At 39.2% G+C, this 19,834-nt stretch overlaps 2 protein-coding genes across 4 annotated transcripts; both read left to right on the top strand.

The window, feature by feature from the left end:
• Positions 1-37: 37 nt before the first annotated feature.
• On the top strand, positions 38-14,496 carry LOC110173183 (immunoglobulin-like domain containing receptor 2). Of its 3 annotated transcripts, XM_020939170.2 has the most exons (10): positions 38-148; positions 3,631-3,960; positions 4,508-4,627; positions 8,806-8,862; positions 10,102-10,248; positions 12,228-12,401; positions 12,558-12,671; positions 12,840-13,041; positions 13,123-13,777; positions 14,145-14,496. In XM_020939170.2, exons 1-10 carry the CDS (start codon positions 109-111, stop codon positions 14,178-14,180), a joined length of 1,875 nt encoding a protein of 624 aa, XP_020794829.2. In that variant the 5' UTR covers positions 38-108; the 3' UTR covers positions 14,181-14,496. The 3 variants fall into 3 exon arrangements, with proteins under 3 accessions (XP_020794829.2, XP_020794830.2, XP_020794831.2); XM_020939171.2 differs by lacking the exon at positions 8,806-8,862; XM_020939172.2 differs by lacking the exon at positions 12,558-12,671.
• A 1,301-nt stretch (positions 14,497-15,797) lies between these two features.
• Positions 15,798-19,393, top strand: LOC110173193 (immunoglobulin-like domain-containing receptor 1). The gene is made up of 8 exons (XM_020939182.2): positions 15,798-16,055; positions 16,736-16,906; positions 17,027-17,176; positions 17,337-17,456; positions 17,566-17,712; positions 17,778-17,903; positions 18,045-18,895; positions 19,131-19,393. Exons 1-8 carry the CDS (start codon positions 16,007-16,009, stop codon positions 19,167-19,169), a joined length of 1,653 nt encoding a protein of 550 aa, XP_020794841.1. The 5' UTR covers positions 15,798-16,006; the 3' UTR covers positions 19,170-19,393.
• The last annotated feature ends 441 nt before the right edge of the window (positions 19,394-19,834 follow it).

Here is a 19,834-nt window from a genome sequence, read left to right as displayed (position 1 = left end):
GTGGTACGGTCCCGTTACTTACAGGCTTCAGTCCCGTTTGCAGCGCAGCCGAGTAACAACAGCGACATGATCGTCCACCGGATAAAGAGCACCTTACACTGAAAGAGAATGAACATTTTCCAGCTGATGGTTTTATTGGGAGTATCAGGTTAGTCTCATTTTACAGTTTTGTGAGAGTTCCTTTGTCGTGACAAAGATTGAGTTAATCCCCGCAGGTTCCATCGAAGTAGCCATCGGTGTATATCTTTGTTAATGATTAAATAAAATATCTTTTGTACTCTTTTATTGCTAACTGTTAAGTCACACGCGGGGTATTGTATATAATAAAAACTTTAACTTAAAAAGGCCTGCTTTGTACATACTATATAGTTATCTTAGTTTATTGAAGTTTGAGAAAATATGCTTATGAGACTTTGGTTAACAGTGAAGAGGACGGTAAAATATGAAGACTACTCTTATCTGCGTTTTGATTGAGTCAATGTGAAGGAATGCATGACAAAGTAAAGGCAGGAAAATGAGGAGGAAAGCTGTGCCTGTTTCAGGAAATATCCTGCGTCCAGGAGCTGACCTGAATATATCTGAGTGTTGACTGCTTTCCCGTAATATGAGGTTAGATGAGGTGTTGAAAGTGAACCCAACCTGCTCATTACCCTACTGTGATGTGGGAATAATGGCCACTGTGGCACTTGTTGTCGGTGCATACAGTCCTCTCATCACCATTAAACTAAACAAGTAACGGTCTGAAATCTCTGTCTGGTAATTGGTCTATTTACACCCAGCTGGACTAGGACTAAAATTCCCATTGGCCAAAAGTTGTGACCCCCCCTTACGCCCTCCATCCTCATTCCTCAAGTGGGACAGAGGGAGGAGGTTCTCAGCACAGCCTAAACAATAGACCAGCCCCAAAGAAAGACTGCCCAGTGAAGGTCAGAGTGGGAGGAATGTAGGAGTTTTAGTGTCTCATTTTTATCGGTTAACAAATACTAAGCTGGAACGTAATAGGACATATTTATCTAATATTCAAGAATGCTCATAGATGAAGGAAATGCTGTTCCTAGGAGACTGGGGCTTTTCTTTAAACTTCCTGACTGAGGGGGATGTTTGTTCCTGCCCCACCTAGATTGGGTAAACTATCAGAACATCATCAGAAAGCACCCTCTGTAGCTGCTACTACGCTACAGAATTGCCTCTCTCTTGATGATAACCCCCTGCCTGTGCACAATCTTTTGGCAACCCCCCCAAAGATACAGAGCCTAGACAGGAATTTGGCCTTTCTGACCCCAGTACAGAGCCAAAAAGGAACCCCCAGCTCACCTAAATCTGCTTCTGTTTTAATAATAAGCAGACTCCAGCCGCAGGTAGCGACTCCTCAAACCTTACTGCACTGGAAGTTACTGTTTTAGCGGTGGCACAACTGACGACAAATGCCTTAAAGCCCTGTATTATGCAAAATTGACTCTTGTGAGCTTTAAGCCATGTTAGAATGTCGTTACCCTCAAAAACAGCCCTCATGTCATCCCTCTTTTTTTTCATTCCCATATGTTTGAGTAATCCTGTGTTATTATTCTATCTATGTCAGCAAAGCTCAAAATGCTCTGTTCCACCTTGTGATGTCATGAAGCAGTAGTTTTCAAGTTAACAGCTACCTTGCACCTTTAGTTCATTAGAGATTGGGAATTCCAGGGCTGAAATTATCCAAATGATGTTAGTGAAGTGTATGGACTTTAAAAACACAGTGGAGCACTTCATGTATTACAACATGACATCATAAAATGGAATAGCCTGTTTTCCAAAGAAAGAGAACTCAGCCTAAATATGCAGAGTTTGTGTGTTAAACATGTGTGAATGAAACAAAACACAACTCCAGGTATGTTTTTGATGAGGAAACAACATTATAACATGTATCAGAAAATAACATAATATGGATCCTGTAATTACACAAAGGGAAAACAAGCAGCCATAGAACTATCGTACCGAACGAACTCCACAGATGAGTCAGACAAACCAACTAAATGTGTCATTACAGCAGGAAGGAACCAGGATCTGTTTCTCATCCTGTCCACAACATCAAGTGGAATACAGTCCCATAAGAAATGAACGGATTTTACACTATGCTATAGTTTTCTGTCTTAGCATGTCTACTAGTATATAGATAATAAATTATAATATCATTTTTATAGTCCATGAGTCAAACTATTATTTTTGGGGTTTTTTTTGTGATATTTTCCTTAATCTTAAATTGCACTAAGTGAAGTGAATCGCAAAGTACCATATTTTCCTCAACAAACACCAGAATACCTTCTGTTATCTTGTAATATCAGAAAACTACTAACTCTGAAAACTTTTCCAAATCCCCTCTGTTACTTTTCAAACTACTGTCTTATAAGGAAAGTGACGACTGTTTCATGGTTAATAGAGGTGTTATAAATCAGTAACCATGAAACACTTTAGCAATTATTATAATTCAAGTACCGGTAGTCTAGTGTGGACATTTTTAAGAGATCCTTGGGATACATTTGAGTCTGCCCCCCTATGTTGGAATTTTTGAAAATTGTCTTTTGCAACAAGAGGGTTTGGTTTGGAGGGTTAACTTTCATGATCCCTGCAACAATGGGTGGGGTCTCCTCAATAATGTTGTGTGGTATTTCTCAAGAAAGAATATGATAAAAATTTAGTTTAGTTTATCTCTGAACGACTCCTTTTCTGTAGTTTTACAACTGAGGACGAGGAACATTTCTGTTTATTTATTCAAATGACGGTGTGTAAAATGTTGTGTCACGTGACTCAAAGGGCTCATTATGCTTTTTTCTGATTTATGTTATGTTGTTTCCTCATCAGAAACATCCTGCATATTTATGCTGAGTTCTTCTCTCAAACAGAAAACACTCTGTTCCACTTTGTGATGTGGTGTGATAACACAGGAAGTGCTCCACTGTGTTTTTAAGCTCCATACACCTTCACTAGAATCAATTGAATCATTTTAGTCCTGGAATTTCTGATCTCTACCTAACAAAGCTGATCTCTACCACTTTGTGACATCTCAAGGTGGAGCAGAGCATTTTGAACTTTGGACATACAGACAGATAAATAATGCAGAATTATTCAAATATGTGTAGATGAAACAAAAAACAACTCCTGGACCTGGTATGTTTTTGAAGAAATAACAACATTGTAGGCTAAAAGCTCACAAGAGTCAGTTTGGAGTAATAAGTCCTTTATGTAATAAGTCATTTATTAGTAGTAACTAAGGATGTAACAATAACCAAAATATCATTAAAAGCCTCACAATAATACCGTGGGCTGTCACAATATATCAAATGACAGAATCCTTTGCTTAAATGCATGGTTTTATAGTAGCAATGGCTAATAAACATCGGGAACCACATATCCCATGATTCATCTCAGTGCAGACAACATGAAGAAATATGTTTTTACTTGAATTTTTGGGATTATGACAGTAATAATTCACACCAAAATCTCGTCAAGGTATTTTAAAAGCATAAAAGTGTCCTGTCTACAATTATATTAGCCTCTCTAAAATATCGCAATAAATATTGTACCGAGAGATTTGAATGTCATTACATTGTTACAACCCTAGTAATAACCCTTTCCCTGTGCTTGTGTTGCCAGCCTGCAGGAGTGATGGCGTCCATGTCTCTGTGCGGGAGAAGCGCCAGTATGCCATGCTCTTCCAGGCTGTGGTCCTGCCCTGTCAGTTCCAGACCTCCTCCACACAGACCCCCGTGGTGCAGTGGTGGTACAAGTCCTTTTGTCGCGACCGCACTCAAGACTCCTTCTCTCTGCCCGAGACTCTGGGGAAGACCACCTCTGACCTTGGGACCAAAGCCCACCTGGAGTGCTCGGACAGCAGTCGCACCAGCCGCATCGTAGCGTCTGCACAGGGCGCCTCTATGACACTAGCAGAGCACTATAAAGGAAGGGACATCTCCATAGTTAACAGTAAGGCAGAATTTGGTTTGAATGAGTGATAAATTTAGCTGCAGATGACCTTTGACCCCATAGATCTGTCACTCTGAGCTGGCTGTGCTTTGTTTCCTGTCCTCCCTATTGTCTTTGTTTCACACACAATCACAAAAGCCTCTGACTCCTTCAACAGGGCCTTATCTTGGGAAAACACCTGCTCTATATAACCAATTTAATCCACAAATACACGCGTTACATGCTGAGTGGGTAGTACAATACTTTCTGTTGTAGTGTTTGTACAGTTTCTAATCTCCAATTGAAGGAGACTAAAATAAATTTGCTTACGTTGGCAGCTCATAGTAGATACAAAATAACTACTGAAGTGTTCTGCTTAATTTATTTATTGCAGTTTGTATTTGTTTAGTTTTTTTGTTTTGTTTAGGGGGATAATTCTACTTTAGGGTTATTGTGTCAGTGTCATAATTTAGTTTCAATATTATCTAAGTGCTTTTAGTCCATTGTAAGGAAGAAGTTGTTTTTATGTTATTGTATATTTGGGTTAAATGATTATGTCTTGTTACAGAGGCAGACCTGCGCATTGGGGAGCTGCAGTGGGGAGACAGTGGCGTGTATTTCTGTAAAGTGATCATCGCTGATGACGTGGAGGGGAAAAACGAGGCTCAGCTGGAGTTACTTGTACTGGGTAAGGCTCAGAACAGCTGTAAATGTGTAAGATTTGTGTGTATTGTGGTACTGGTGCTCCAAAATGTGTCACATCAAGAGCTCAGTTTTGATGTAAAGTGTGGAGCCAGTTTTCACATCTGGCTCATGATGGCAGTGTTTGATATTTCACGGCAATATTTAATAATAATTCAATTGTGGGATGTTTCATTGTATTTTAATCCATGTTTGAATCAACTTTATTTAATCTAAGGTGTGTAAATGTATTTTTTTTTAAGTAATGCACAGCTATAATGCATTCATAAATAATCTTGAATATAAGCACTTTTGGGTTCTTCCTGCACCTACTTTTTTATCAAGTGTGCCATTTTTATTGTTATATGTTGCATTATAAGTGCAAAATAAATACATAAATACATAAATAATGGGACATCTTTAGTTGTGTACGATGGTTGCGATGGAAACAGCCAGGTCCTGTTTGCCTCTTTACGGCCTCTTAACTTGAGCCTTGACAGACTATTGTTTGGTCAGCGCTACACTGGAAGAGAGCAGACGCTGACTCATTTGAACTGTATTAGAGTATGGCTTATGGTATAACGCTTTTTAGCTGCTAATTACATGGTTGCCCAAGTACTGTGTAAATTTACTAAACCCACTGTCCTAATTCCAATTGTTTCCTGTCAGTACAGTATTGGTGGTACACTCACATTTGAGGACCTTTGTTGTCACGTGGTGCATAAGCCAAACTTTAAGCCGTTGCCATAGCGCCACGTCGACTTGTTCGAAAGACTTGTTAAGAAAAAGGAAGAAATTAGGAAGAACCACGCTGAACTTTGACCTCAGAGATTAACTGTAGCATTGCTCTTCACTGAACTGACTTATTATAGTTTCCCCCAACTGGCAGCTATCCTCAGCAGTGCATTAATCTGATTATGAATGGCTCACTGGAGAGAAGAGGAAGAGGGGGGTTGCAAAGTGTAAAGAAAAAATACTTGTTAATATTAAATAAGTCTGTTACTATATTAAAGATTACAGGCTAACTCAAATTACATTAAAAGGCGGAGAACTGTTATTGACACATCTACATGTTTAATTTTCTTTCATTTCCTTTCCAAGCTTTTTTGGAGCTTTGTTTTCTGTGATAATACATTTACTGCTTACTTTGGTGCTTCCTCTTCATTTCACAAGGCCTCCCTGTTGTACGCTGCATAGCTGCATGGATCTCTCTGGTTACTCACTGTTACTAACCCTATGGCATGTACTGTAGAGGTGCCAGGTCCAAAATATATGAGTTTTTATCAGAGGCCTAGACTGTGAACTTTACAAAGCCATCACTGCACACTCAGCAAATGTTGGCAATGTTCCCCAGGATTTCATCCCTATAGTTAGAGGCATCTGGGAGTGGTTATTATAATAATCATAGTCTTACAGATAATATGGCCCAAAGGCAGTCTGGTTGCTTTTCAATGAACACATTTGCCTTGTTCTATAGAATACACACTACCACATGACTCTCATTCAATGTTTTTTCTATATTTTTACTACTTTCTACTTTTGATATACATATAGAAGGCATCAAATATATGAAGTAAGATATATGGAATTATACAGCAAAGAAAAAAAAACATGAAAGATGCACTATGTAACTTTTTGGTTAGGGGTCCATCACCTTCTTGTTTCTGTGGATATATCATTGCTCTGCTTTGAATGTTTCACAATGGCATTAAACAGGTCTACCTTACATTTATTAAATTACAGGTGGTATTGCTTAAAAATTCCTACAAAACAACTGACTGTATATATCGGGGTTGCCTCTCCACAGATCTGACTAGTAACATGGCCTGTTTGGTCTCCATGATAAAAGTAAGGTTTAATGCCATGCTGTGAAACATTTCAAACAAAATTATAAAGGTCCGCACACTGTTTCAACGCTCCCAGCGTGAAATTTAATAGCTCTATTGTGCTATAATGCTATTAAATTTCACTTTGGGAGTGTTGAAACAATGTGCGGACCTTTATTATTTCTATTTTATCTAATCTTTTTGGTCCTGCACCTGCACTCGGCTGCTGATATGCGCGCATTCTTTCTTCTTTTAACATTTCAAACAAAGCAATAACATCTACATAGAGAAAAGCAGATGGCAGACCCTCCGCCAGAAACGTTACACAATGCATGTTAAAAAGAAACCATTTTTATAAGAATATTTTATAACCAAATCTTCAAATTACTCACATTTTGCTTTGTTCAAAATATTTTGTAGTTTGTTGTTTACTTTTTACTAAATAATTCCATAAAGCTTCTCTATGTAGATCAAATGTAGAAAGTAGTAAGTATATAGAAAAAAACATTGAATGAGAGGGTGAGTGAGAATTTGACTTGTACTGCACATTTTCTGAGTTAAACTGACACATTTCATTCAGTTATTTTTGTATAAAAGATCCATTGTTTTATAATTGTATGACTTCTATGGCATAATAGATGAGGCCTTTTTGTAGCCACCCCAGATCAGTTGTCCTAGTTTCTGAAGTTCTCTCTTTGTTTTCACATGCATGCCCCTTTATGCACATTTTGTCTTGTGTGCTTTGCTATGTGAACTTAAAGGTGCATTGTGTAACTTTTCTGGTCAGTCAAATGCTTTTCTCGATGGAGTTCTTATTGCCTTGTCTGGAAGTTTTCACAGTATGATATTAAACCTTTCTATCTTCATGGAAACAAACCAGACCAAGTTACAGGTCAGATCTGTGAAGAGGCCTGTTTTTTTCTAAGTATTTTTGAACTATAATACCATACATATAATTGAGTAAATGTAAGGTGGATCTGTTTAATGTCATACTGTGGAACATTCCAGGCAGAGCAATGACATATCCATTAACGTGAATCATTTGCCCCAGTGTCAGAAATTCAACTTGTACCCAATTTTAAAATGTGACAGTACCAATTAAAAGAAAATCTATGGCATATTAGCTCAACTGAATAATATCTACTGGGTCCTCCAAGCCTCTTAAGTTCCATCCTAACGGTGTCCACAAGGCTCTGGCAGAAAAAACTGTTTTTCTCAAATAACTTTAAAAATAATGCATTTAGGGCTATGGTGCCATTGAAAGTTGAATATAAATGTTGCTATTGCACATCTTTTGGTACCAATTTTATATCTTTGCCTTCATAACGTTCTAAGATATGACAATTTTGTCAAGACTTTGAGTGTTTTTATCATAATTATCCAATATCCACATCAGCCAAAGATGAAATGAGAGACATAAAGTTTGTACTTTACACAGACGACATTGGCTCTGCTAGAGGAAAAGAACATTATCAGAATGTTCTGCAGGTGGTTGAAGCATACAGAAACGAAACACCAAACCTGAGAAAGAGAAAGATTAAGATTTGTTAAATAGTTTTTTATTGATGCTTTGACAAGTAGGTTACAGTGCACATGTCTGATAATGGACAGTCATAATATAAGAAATACTTTTCACAGTTTCAAGTCTTTGAATTCTAAATTTATTAATTTCAAGTTACATAATGTGTTGTAGGCCCTACATTTGTTACAATTCAGGACCTATTGCTTATTCAAGATCCTTGAAATCCCAAAGAAATGACACTTTTGCCATATCTCAGAATCTAATAATGACAGAGACATAACTGGTACCAAATGATACGCAATGTTCATATTTATATTCAACTTCCATTGATACTATAAAGCTAAATTAATTATTTTTGATGTTATTAAAGAAAAACAGATTTTTCATCTCTAAACTTCAGAAGCTTGGTGGGCCATCAATTGATTTTCAACATTTCTCATGGAAGTTTACTTTGGCAAGTGAAAACAAAAAAGATACTAGATACAGATTGATATTCAATTTTTTTTTTCAAAAAGTTGGGCAAATGATGCACCCTAATATCCACTGAAAGAAGCAGGTGATAGACCACCAACCAAAAAGTTACATAGTGCACCGTTAACTGTATCGAGTTTTGTGTAGGAGTAAAAATAAAATATTATTGAACCACTGATATGATTAGTGTGCTTTTGATCTCATAAGTAGGTAATAATGATAGCTAGAAACCATTATTACACAGCTTATTATTTTGCTTTCAACACATAACCCACTGAAATGCATGGAATCTAACAGTCTCTCAAACAGCTTTATTTCCTGCTTCCTCTGCCCGCCCTCACCTGTGCTCTACCTCTCTCTCTCCAGGCAGGACAGGTGAGCAGAACGATCTCCTACCTGAGTTTGATCTGGAGATTATGCCAGGTACGCCACCTCACCTGCACTGTTGTCTTGCATGTAGCTTTATTAATCTTGCCATTGTAATAAAGAAAATTACCAAACAGCACTAACGCAAACTAGCTCTGTTTGATTAAATGAACAAATATTAAATTACTTTTGGTTCAAAGTAAAGATCAATACTTAAACTTGTTTTTTAATGGTGATGATGATATTCTTTAATCTAGAGCAGCTGATGGTGATAAGATCTGTCAATATTTTTAGGGTGATATACGTAGAGCTGAATATGATATTTCCCCCAAATTATATGATATAATAACTATAAACTCAACAGGGTGCTGCTCTACAAAGAAAGGTGCAATAATAATTAGGGCTGGTCGACGTGACATAAAACAAATCCTCAAATTAAGGGACTTTCTTCATGCTCTGCTCCTATTGAGTACTCTCTGTAAGGTTCTGAGTGAGTGACAGATGAAATTAACCAAGAGGTGAACTCTCAGGAGAAGTAGCTGACTCTGTCTCAAAAGTGTACATGAATAAAATCAAAATCGTGCCTTGACTCCAAGAAAATTGTGATATTCATTTTTTCCTACCCTTTTTTTCTAATAATAGAAAATTTGTTCTATAGGGATGTTTTTTTTACACCCCCAGTCCTGCCTCAGTGCAAACCTGTAACAGAGCAGTGCAGTGTTATCTTAATGGGCTGAAGTTAATGCTGCACTAAAGTATTCTAATAAAGCACCATGTATCTCCTTTAGTCAGGTCTTTGGCTCAAACTAAATGTCAAACTAAATAGATACAGAAGACATCAAATATATGACACAAGTTGTATGGAATGATGTAGCCAAGACAAAAAAGTTAAATAAGTCAACTAAATGTTTTTTTATATTTTAGGTTCAAATCCTCAAAGTAGCCACCCTTTGCTTTGTTGACAGTGCTGCAAACCTTTGACCTTCTTTCAATGATCTTCACGATGAAGGCTATTGAAATGGTACAAACCAGGAAAAGGGTTTAAAACAAGTTTTAACTATTTTTAATATATTTTTTGTTTACTACATTCCATATGTGTTCATTCATAGTTTTGATGTCTTCAGTGAGAATCATAAATAAATAAATAATCCTGGAAAAAAGAAGAAAAATTAATGAAGTGTGTCTAAACTTTTGACTGGTACTTGACATGTTTAAAGTTACAGAAAGCTGTTACCCTCACAGTTATAGTTTGTATATTTTTCTCTTTGACTGTTATTTTTGTTTTGTGTCTTGCAGAGTGGGCATTCGTGGGCTCCGTGGTCTTGGGGAGTGTTTTATTCTTGTTGCTTTTGGGGATCTGCTGGTGCCAGTGCTGCCCTCACTCCTGCTGCTGTTACCTGAGCTGCTGCTGCTGCCCTGACACGTGCTGCTGTCCACGTCACTGTGAGTACATACAGGGTACTAACCAGGACTGTTGGACTGGGAAGGTAAAGGGTATTGTTTACCCAGGGCCCAATGCAACGAGTCTTCTAATATGCATTTTTTCATTAGAGAACATGTAGAGTGGGCCCACCAAGATGATTTGTACCTAGGGCCTAGAATTTTACATCCCTGGTACTAACTCCACACTATTGTAACTTCAGTCTATCATCGTTTATTTATAGAGCCCTTAACAACACTCTTAAACTTAGACAAACTTTATTGATCCACAAGGGAAATTATTTGGACACAGTAGCTCACACATCACAATATATTATAATAACAAAGAGCAAACATATACATTGTAATAATAAATTCAAAATAAGTAGCAAAAATATCAAGGGACTGGTGTCAAATAAGGCATAATTATACAAAGGTATATGTACAAGTAAAAATTATAGAAAAATATAGTAATACAAATATGTCTGGGCTATATACAAGAGGTCGTAAGGAGAAACAGTTCAAAGATGAAATAGTGATTGAAATGACAGAGGGTTATCTAATACATAAGGATGAATTGTTGTACGGTCAAGTAATTTTCCAATGAAATCAAAACCTAAAAGCATAAAACCATAATCTAATACATTGTGCAGACAAACTGTATAAAATAAAGTGGATTACTGAGTGTTAAAAGCCAGTCTGAGTAATTGTATTAGTGTTTAATTGATTGTTTTGTCTGTAAATATTGCCACAATTCATAATTTGAGAGGCGTCTTTTCAGCACTATGGCCCTTGTCTATGGAACTGCCTGCCGGAGGAGCTCAGGGCTACAGAGAACGTTCATGTTTTTAAGAGTAGGCTCAAGACCCACCTTTTTAGCTTAGCTTTTGATTGAAATCTTATACTTTTACTTGTTTTTATTGTACACATTTTATTATATTTATCTTAGGCATATTTTTTAGGATTTCCAGTGTCTCCTCTGTAGGAGCCCTCTGCATCGGGAGTGGAGGTCAGCTGTGGCTGCTGGGTCTGTCATGTGGGCTCCTGGTGGAGGGATGGTGCTTGGGCCTCAGGTGCCTGGGCTTCATCTCTCCCCTGGACCCTGTGGTGGTTCCTGGTGGTGGTGGACGTCTCTCTGCTCCTGGTGCAATCGGCTCCTCTGATGGTGCTTTCTCAACTGGTTCGCCTGTATTCAGCCTCACATTTTATTGTGTCCGGTTATGTATTTTAGCGTGTGAGTGTGAGTGTGTGTGTGTGTGTGTGTGTGCATGTTTGTGTGTATGTGAGTGTGTGTTTGGGTTGTTTGACTATGTGGGGTTGGGGGTGCGGGGGTTGGGTTGGTGGGTGGGTGGTTGGGTGGTTGGAAATGCGGGACTGTTTTTAATCACTGTAAAGCACTTTGTGTTGCATTTTGTATGAAAAGTGCTTTATAAATAAAGTTTGATTTGATTTGATTTTGATTTGATGATAATTTGTACTCTTCAAATTTGTATTTTCTTTTAATTGTGATTCTATAAATAGTTAAAGGTCCTATATTACACAAAATTGTCTCTTTAGTCATGTTAAAATGTTGTTGTCTCCTCAAAAATATACCTGGAGTGGTGTTTTGTTTCATTTACACGTTTGAGTCACCTTTTATTATCAGCCTATATCTCCAATGTTCAAAATGCACTGTTCCACCTTGTGATGTCATGCAGTGGTAGTTTTCAATTTAACAGTTACCTTTTGCCTTTTGTTCAGTACAGAGTGGCAATTCCAGGGCTGAAATTAACCAAATGATTCTAATGAAGGTGTATGACATTTAAAAACACAGTGCAGCACTTCTTGTATTACCACATGACATCACAAGGTGGAAGAGTGTGAGAGATGGTGTGAATGAAACAAAACAAAACCCCTGGTATGTTTCTGATGAGGAATATAGATCAGAAATAGCATAATAATGTATTGCTGTTTTCTTAATATTAATATACAGTATTTATAATTGTGTTTTATATTTCCATCAGTATATGAAGCTGGAAAGATGGCAAAGTCGGCAAAGTCTGCTCAAATACCTATGTATCCCTATTACATTCCTGGAGTTCCTTCTGTGGCCCCAACTGTGGTGCCACTTGCCCCATCTTCTCACCTGGAGCCCAAAATGGTTTCTCTTCCTTCAGTAGAGAATAATTTGGCCGGAGGTTGGTGTCTTGTCTTTGAAATGTGTCTTCTGACTTTCATCTAACTCTCATCTGTGTTCATCTCTAACATCATCAGCCTTTGTCTGTCTGGTCATCCATGTTGTTTTGTCCCTGCATGTTTATGTGCTTGTGTGTATTTGTTGGCCACATCCACAGTGCGCAGTGGTTACCGACTGAAAGCCACTCCACACCAGGACTCAATGAAAGTCTTGTACTACATAGAAAAGGAGCTGGCTGATTTTCCCTCTACCAAGATGGCTTCACTACAATGTAAGCCAGTAGAGTAGGTGGCTTCATGTCATTTGTGCTTGTGCCCCTGTTTTGTGCTTGTTTTGTGTGTCTCCTTTTCATAACTAAGTGTTGCTATGCTAGCTATGTGATCCTTTAGCAGTTCCTCTGTATGCGAGTTACTTAATATGTGTCCTCTAATTTTCTCAGCCACCAGCCTCTCTGAGCTGAGCTCTCTTCATGAAGGGGGAAACCATGACTTCAGAAATACTTATCAGAAGGTCCAGATGAAGGCGCTCCCTCCCATAGCAGACCTGGATGACCAGTCTGTGTCCAGGGTGGCTCATACTGCACAGAGTCATAGACACAAGTGGGACAAAGCCAGCCACTCTGATGATGAACTAGATAACAGGTATGTTTCACACACACACACACTATAATCTTACCCTCCTGTAGTTACTCAGAATCCTAACTGTATTTATTATTACTGTAGGTGGAATCCTCGCTCGGAGCACATGCAGAGAAAAACTTTAGGCAGAAGGGGGCGCACGGGTTCCCTGGATGAGTTGGAGGAATTTGCCCGTTCGTACAGCACCCGCTGTAATAGAGATCGAACTTATGAGCGTGACTATAGCCCACCTCGACGTAGCTACAGAGACGAAGAGGAAGGCTGGAGACGGCACAGCCCCCCACCTGTACCACGAAAACGATCGGACACATGGGACAGTGATCGTCCAAGTCGCCCATATCAAAACAGAGACTATGACGATGCCTACCTCACCAGCGTGCTGGAGAAGAAGGCCAGGGGTCGAGGAGGAGACAGAGGAGCGGCGAGAGCAGATGAGGACAGTGACACTCCCTCCAAAGGCAGCTCCAGAGGCAAAGGCAGTGACAGCTACTACAGCAGGTCACCTAGCAACCGTCCAGAGGAGGACGACCCCTTACCTCCGTACTCAGAGTGGGAAGCGGAGCGTTACCGCAGGACTGGTCCCACCACAGACCGCTATCGGACTGTACAGCCTCCAGTGACGGAGAGCTATAGAGCCTCTGAGGCAGCCTCAAGGCCTTTCAGTTACACCAGGCCTCCTCCTTCGATGTCCCACACGCTACAGGGCAGCCGAGAGGACAGGGACAGAAACCGGAACCTGGTGAGTTACTTATAGCAAAAACATGCTTAATATCAAAACTACTTGGACACAAGCCTGTTATCTTCAGCCAGATGCATTACCTTATTTAATATTTGTCCAGTGTTAAAGAGGCACTGGGGCAGGATTATGAGCATTAGTTTTTCTTAGTCTTCACCAAGTCAAATGTTTGAGAAGTTTATAGACTAGCAGAGCATGTGCACTGTCAATAGTTTTAACAGTGAGTTTATGATGTGCCTGTACAGAATTGTAAATTAGACCATTTGCACAAACCTCACTTGAGACACATGATTTTTCTGTAATTTAGTGCCACTCATCTGCAGATGAAAAATGCACAGACTCTAATGTGGTCTCACTGTGTCCTTAACAGAGCGCTGCACTGAGCAGGGACTCTCTCTTAGTGTGACCAGCCTCGGCCTCCAGACAGCTCTGCAGTCCATCCACTTAAACCGTCCTGTTACTGCCAATGAGCCACTTGAATTCACTGAAAAAGTTTAGCATAAACACTTACACTGAACAACCTTGAGTAGTATGTGCTTTAAGTATCATGTTTGTGGTTGGGTGGTTGTGAATGCCACCATTGTTTGAGTGCCAATCTCAACAAAGCCTTTTTTTATTGTCCTTATACTTTCTTTGAGTATCTCAGGATTTACATATATTGTTTTTTATGTCGATAAAAATAAAATTGCATTTTCATTATCTGTTGCTTATAATTGCACTGTTTTTTAAAATAAAGAACCATTGTTAAAGGTTGAATGTAGTTGTTTTTCTTCAGAAATATGTTTTTTATTAATAGATTATAAAGATAATTTAAGGGGGTGACTGTATATATCAGTTAAATTATATTGCTATCATGTGCAAATATCTGATTACTTGTGTGTGTATTGTCTTAAATATGTTTTCAGATTATATTAATACATAACTAAATAAACATTATGAATTTACTCTGTGAACCCTGCACTCTATCAGTACAGAGTCACTATTTGCACAGGGAGAGGGCAGATATGGCTTTGTATTATTCAAATCTAATCTGCAGGAATGACAGAAGTGGTAACTGTGAAGAGCTCTTGAAGTAAAAAAAAAAAAAAAATCTGTTCAGCTCTTGTTTTGAGGCAAAAGACACTCAGAGCAGAGGGGAGATGCAAACACAGCCACAAAAAGGCCAAACATGAGTCAACAAAAGAGCTCACTCCCCTCATGAAGCAACCTTTACCCACAGAGACAGGGGAAACATTCAGTGGTGATGAAGTACTAATTTTGTTACTTAAGTAAAAGTACAAACACAGAGGGGAAATGTTACTCAAGTAAAAGTATCACATGAAAAAAACTCTACTTTAGTAAAAGTAATGAAGTACCCATTTAAAAATGTACATGTAGTCAGATTTTGGTCAACAGCTGCAATAGGAATTCATATCTTAATTTTTCTAATTAATTTGTCTGTTTATTTTGGTTTGCTGAAAGCTGAAACTTGAACTCAAAGCCCTTAGTAAGGATGTTACCACGAACATGTTTAAAAAAATTTACCCTGACAATCTAATGAAAAATACTTCTTACTTTTCAGTCTAGATAAAAAATATACTGGAGTAGAAAGTACAATACCTATTCTCAAATGTAAGTAAAAGTCAAAACTATCCACTTTAAAATTGACTTCAGTCAAGCACAGATACCTAAAAAATCTACTTAAATATAGCAGCCTACTTCACTACTTGTACTTCGTTGTCTTACACCACTGGAGACATTACAAGGAAAATGATTTGCAAAAAGGGGAAGTGTCTAGGCTTCTACGAGTACTTTAACACTAATGACGAAAAACATTATAGGCCTATTAGATTCCGCCGTACTCGAGGATCAACACAGCAGCACGCACAGCCCTCGGTACAAGCCTATTGATCCTCCCTCGAGCAAACAGCCAGCAGCGCTTCCTCCTCCTCCTCTTCCTCCATGTTTCTCCGTGTTTCTCCATGTTGCACCTGTCTCTGGGCGGGGCCAGTGATGTCACCTGAAGCCGGAGGGGGAAGGGTACGGCACAACTTCCCTCGAGAGAGTTATTGTTTTTTCTGCGTCTGTGAATAACAAGTTTAATCAAAGGGAAAGTATTCACGGAGTAGGCACATGTGTATGATGCAGAGGGGAGGTATACGGCGAATGTCTAAAACTGTAAGCTTTTTGGACTTTGTTGCACTCACGGGATAAAAGAGTCGTCCGCGACAGAAGATAGACCTGTGCGACGCTATGGGAAATTTGATGCTGTTGGCCCTGCTGCTGCTTCACCTTCCAACAGGTGAGGATTCAGTTTATTTAATGTGGGAATTTAGTTTTATCTTCAGTTTACGGTTGTCTTTTAGGTAAAGACTTTGCTTTTTGTGAATCCAAGTCGAAACCGTCTTTAGTTAATTATCAACAAGTGTAAATAGCTCAAGGCCGCGCTGGTCACGTGACAGCCCCTATAACAGTTTTGCTGTAATAACTGTATTACACTGGGCGTGAGATTGGGCATCACATTGACTATACCCCTTCTGTAATACACATACAGTCTGTGGTAATACCGCATTCTGAGTTTTACGATAATCAAAATATTTTAATTAGGTCAGGATTAATAGGCCTTCATCACCTCTCTCTTCAGCATACACAACGTATAACGCATTTCCACAAGTTTAATGCAGCTGTGAATTAAATATTACTTTCCACCATGTTCAGCAGATTTATCTAGAAATATGAGCTAATACAACACGCTTTCCCTATTAAAAGTGAAACGATCCTTTCACAGCCTAATACGTATTTATCAATTAAATTTGGTGTTGCTGTTGTCAGTATGCCTACTATGTAGTTAAAGACTTTAAACCGTTAACCAGTCTAGTCACATTCTTTTCCCACACTTACAAAGCTTTGACAAACACACAGATGATTTCTTATTGAAATATGCTCTATTGTCTGTGTTTGACCTGTATTTTCTTGGGTTAGGTGTCTGGTCCATTCAGGTGATAGTTCCAGAAACAGAGAGGAGAACAACTCTGTTTGGGTCTGTGGTTCTGCGCTGTGACTACAGTACCTCCGCAAACCCTCAGGATGTTCTCGTATCCTGGAAGTTCAAGTCCTTCTGCAAAGACCCAGTGCTTGAGTACTACTCCACAGGTTTGTTTGCACATAACATTACATGTTATGTAATACATAACATATTACGCTTATTTATTATAATAAATATGATTTAGTAACAACTCAAACACAATTAACATTGGAACATTTTCCTCATAGCGTATCAGGCAGCACTACAGCTTGGTCAGGACCCTTCCAATGATTGCCCTGACCGCCAGCGCACTGTCCGCACTGTGATCCAAAAGAGAGGTTTAAATGAGCCCATTTTGGGGGCAGAATACAGAGAACGAAAAATAACTATACGAAACAGTGAGTAGTGATATGTTCTTATTGCCATTATGTTATGTTAGTTTTATAGCATTATTATTTGTTCAATCTTTTAAATTGACATATTATAATATATTATTATTCCTGTGGTTTTTAAGTGTTTAAAATATGTTTAAAATATGAATCACTGTCTGTGTTGCAGAGGCTGACCTAGTAATAACAGAGGTAATGTGGTGGGATAATGGGGTGTATTTCTGCACTATTGATGCGGCTGGAGACACTTCAGGGGACTCTGATCGTGAAGTCAAACTCATTGTGTATCGTAAGTTACTGAGCTGCTTTGAAACTTTGGAAATATATATAAATATAGTAAAACTGAATATTGTTATTAAATATTGATATTAAAATATCCACATATGCGACTTTTTCAGACTGGCTGACAGTGCTGTTCATCATTATCGGTGCAATCCTGCTGATCATGCTTTTCTGCATCTGCTGCTGCCAGTGCTGCCCTCAAAGGTGCTGCTGTTATGTGCGCTGCCCATGCTGTCCAAAAACATGCTGCTGTCCCGAAAAAGGTACAGAAGTATACAGTAATAATCAAAAAATATACACAAATGTAATATTTTAATTCACATTTCAGCTGTGATGCAGCACAGAATGATACGAGAAGCTCAAAAGGCCATGGTTCCCTGGTTGCAGGGACAGCCCATTTATGCTCCTATCAGCTCCAATGCTTCCACACAGGGGGTCCCAATATTATACTCAGGTCAGTCACATTGTCAGTGAACTTCATCACACACTTGCATTAAACTACATAATGGCTAAACAAGGTGATATTAATGAGCATTAAAATACCTGGGCTTGGTGAATTCATCTTTAAATTCAGATAATTTTCTTTTTATTTTAGGGTCCTACTCAGATTACCCAAAAAAACAGAACCTGGCTATGGCTCCCATGCCACTTTCACCAATGGCCCTCCAAAACCATGCCCCTCCTCCGCCCCTGGTCAATGGCAGCCTGCAGGGCAGTGTGCATGGGACCAATCAGGTGCTGGACTACTTGGAAAACCAGGTCCGAGGACTCGACGTGTCTCCACTGCCTCAGAATATGGCACCATTGCAGTCTCCACCTGGCCCTCCTCCTGTCCCCTACACATATGGCCCTCCTCCTGTCCCCTACACACCTGGACCTCCGAGCATGCTGTCTGCACTAGACGAGATGGGTGTTAGGGGCATGGAGAGACGGGTGATCACTCTGCCTCCTATTATCCAGCGCCAGCCCAGCTTTAATTCCCACAGGGGGGTGGGTGCAGCCGAGGGAGGCCGGGCTGGACCCAGACTTTCCAGTCAGTCCAGTGGGAGCACTAATCGCTCAGGTGCCCGTGGATACAGAGACACGTCTACATCTCACCGTGGGATTTTAAGGGACTATAATGAAGACTCTGACTGGGACAACAGGCGCAGCCGAGCTCCACACAGGAGGGAGGAGAGAGGGGCGTCCTCTGGGCGGAGGAGTGGAGGGTCCAGACCCCGTGCTCGGAGTCGAGATGACCTGATGGAGGAGCAGCAGAGTCGAGGGCGGCGGCGTGAGCGGAGCTACTCTCCTCCTCAAAGACACAAAGGGGGGTCCTGGAGCTCAGAAGAGGACAACAGGAGGAGGAAGGGTGGCAAAGAGAAGGACTGGCCCGAAAACCCTCCAAGTTACTTCTCCATCGAGATGCAGCCCGGACACAGCAGAAGGAACTATGACCGTCTCTCTGTAAGCAAACTAACTTAACTTCACTAGTGTCTTTGCCTGCTTTCGTTGTGTGTACTGTGTGTGGCATGTCTACAGTACGAACATTTACCGGTCGTTTAAGTGGCTTCATTCTGTCCTGTCATAACCAGTATTCATTCTTTATGTTTCTTCTTTCTGCTCTTTCGCTTTTGCCTGGTTTGGCTGTGGTGATTTGTTAAATCATTGTTGCTGTCTTTAACTCCACTTTCTCTTGTAGGATAGAAGCTCCCGTAGCGGCACCAGTGTAGTCATCTGAAACATTTCTCTCTTGTTTTTTATTGTAAACATTTCATCATGTAATAGTTGTTGATGTATTAATGAATACTAATGAAGTTGACTGTATTTTTTGGCATTGTTTTTTTTCATTTTGTGAATGTAGATTGTATTTTTGTTTTGTTTGGATGAAGTTGAAAACGAAGTATACAAATATGTAAATATCTTTCATTTTGGAAGAACTCTGGCTTGTTATTTCTAGTATTTATTTTGTTAATGTGAAAAACAATATGGTGCCTGTGTACATCTCAAATTACATTTTTACATACCTAATGGTTTAACTGAAATGTTGTAAATGTTTCAATAAACATTTTTTACACAGTTTCATTACTTATTTATGACATAATAACTACTATATAGATAAAAATATACCTTCAAAAATCCATCTATGGAACTGTTAAATGATGATATCTTTGTCTCTCCTTTCTACATCATTCTTTAAAATGGCGAGTTGGCAAAGTTTAACCTGCTCCAGGTCTGTGTACCATGTGGTTTTAAACATTTTAAACTGCACAAAAACAATGCTTTAAAAACAATGATACAAGTAGAAGTTGTTTTAAATCCTGTGTTGCGTCTTTACCCTATAATTTAAATGCAACTTGGTGTAAAAGTATTCTGAGTATTCAGAATACAGTGCTCTGATTGGAC

Source organism: Boleophthalmus pectinirostris, unplaced genomic scaffold (assembly GCF_026225935.1).
Source record: "Boleophthalmus pectinirostris isolate CB_2022bp ecotype Guang Dong unplaced genomic scaffold, ASM2622593v1 HiC_scaffold_1, whole genome shotgun sequence".
In the NCBI taxonomy this organism is placed as follows: domain Eukaryota; kingdom Metazoa; phylum Chordata; class Actinopteri; order Gobiiformes; family Gobiidae; genus Boleophthalmus; species Boleophthalmus pectinirostris.
This window is presented reverse-complemented; position numbering and strand designations above follow the sequence as displayed.

What these genes read in the sequence shown, in the direction of transcription:
- LOC110173183 (XM_020939170.2), top strand. Translation starts at nt 109, where the DNA reads ATGAACATTTTCCAGCTGATGGTTTTATTGGGAGTATCAG. An exon ending in GGACATCTCCATAGTTAACA is followed by an intron (nt 3,961 to 4,507) that starts GTAAGGCAGAAT and finishes GTCTTGTTACAG; the next exon opens with AGGCAGACCTGCGCATTGGG. An exon ending in GATGATGAACTAGATAACAG is followed by an intron (nt 13,042 to 13,122) that starts GTATGTTTCACA and finishes TTATTACTGTAG; the next exon opens with GTGGAATCCTCGCTCGGAGC.
- LOC110173193 (XM_020939182.2), top strand. Translation starts at nt 16,007, where the DNA reads ATGGGAAATTTGATGCTGTTGGCCCTGCTGCTGCTTCACCTTCCAACA. An exon ending in GCTTGAGTACTACTCCACAG is followed by an intron (nt 16,907 to 17,026) that starts GTTTGTTTGCAC and finishes TTTTCCTCATAG; the next exon opens with CGTATCAGGCAGCACTACAG. An exon ending in GGAACTATGACCGTCTCTCT is followed by an intron (nt 18,896 to 19,130) that starts GTAAGCAAACTA and finishes TTTCTCTTGTAG; the next exon opens with GATAGAAGCTCCCGTAGCGG.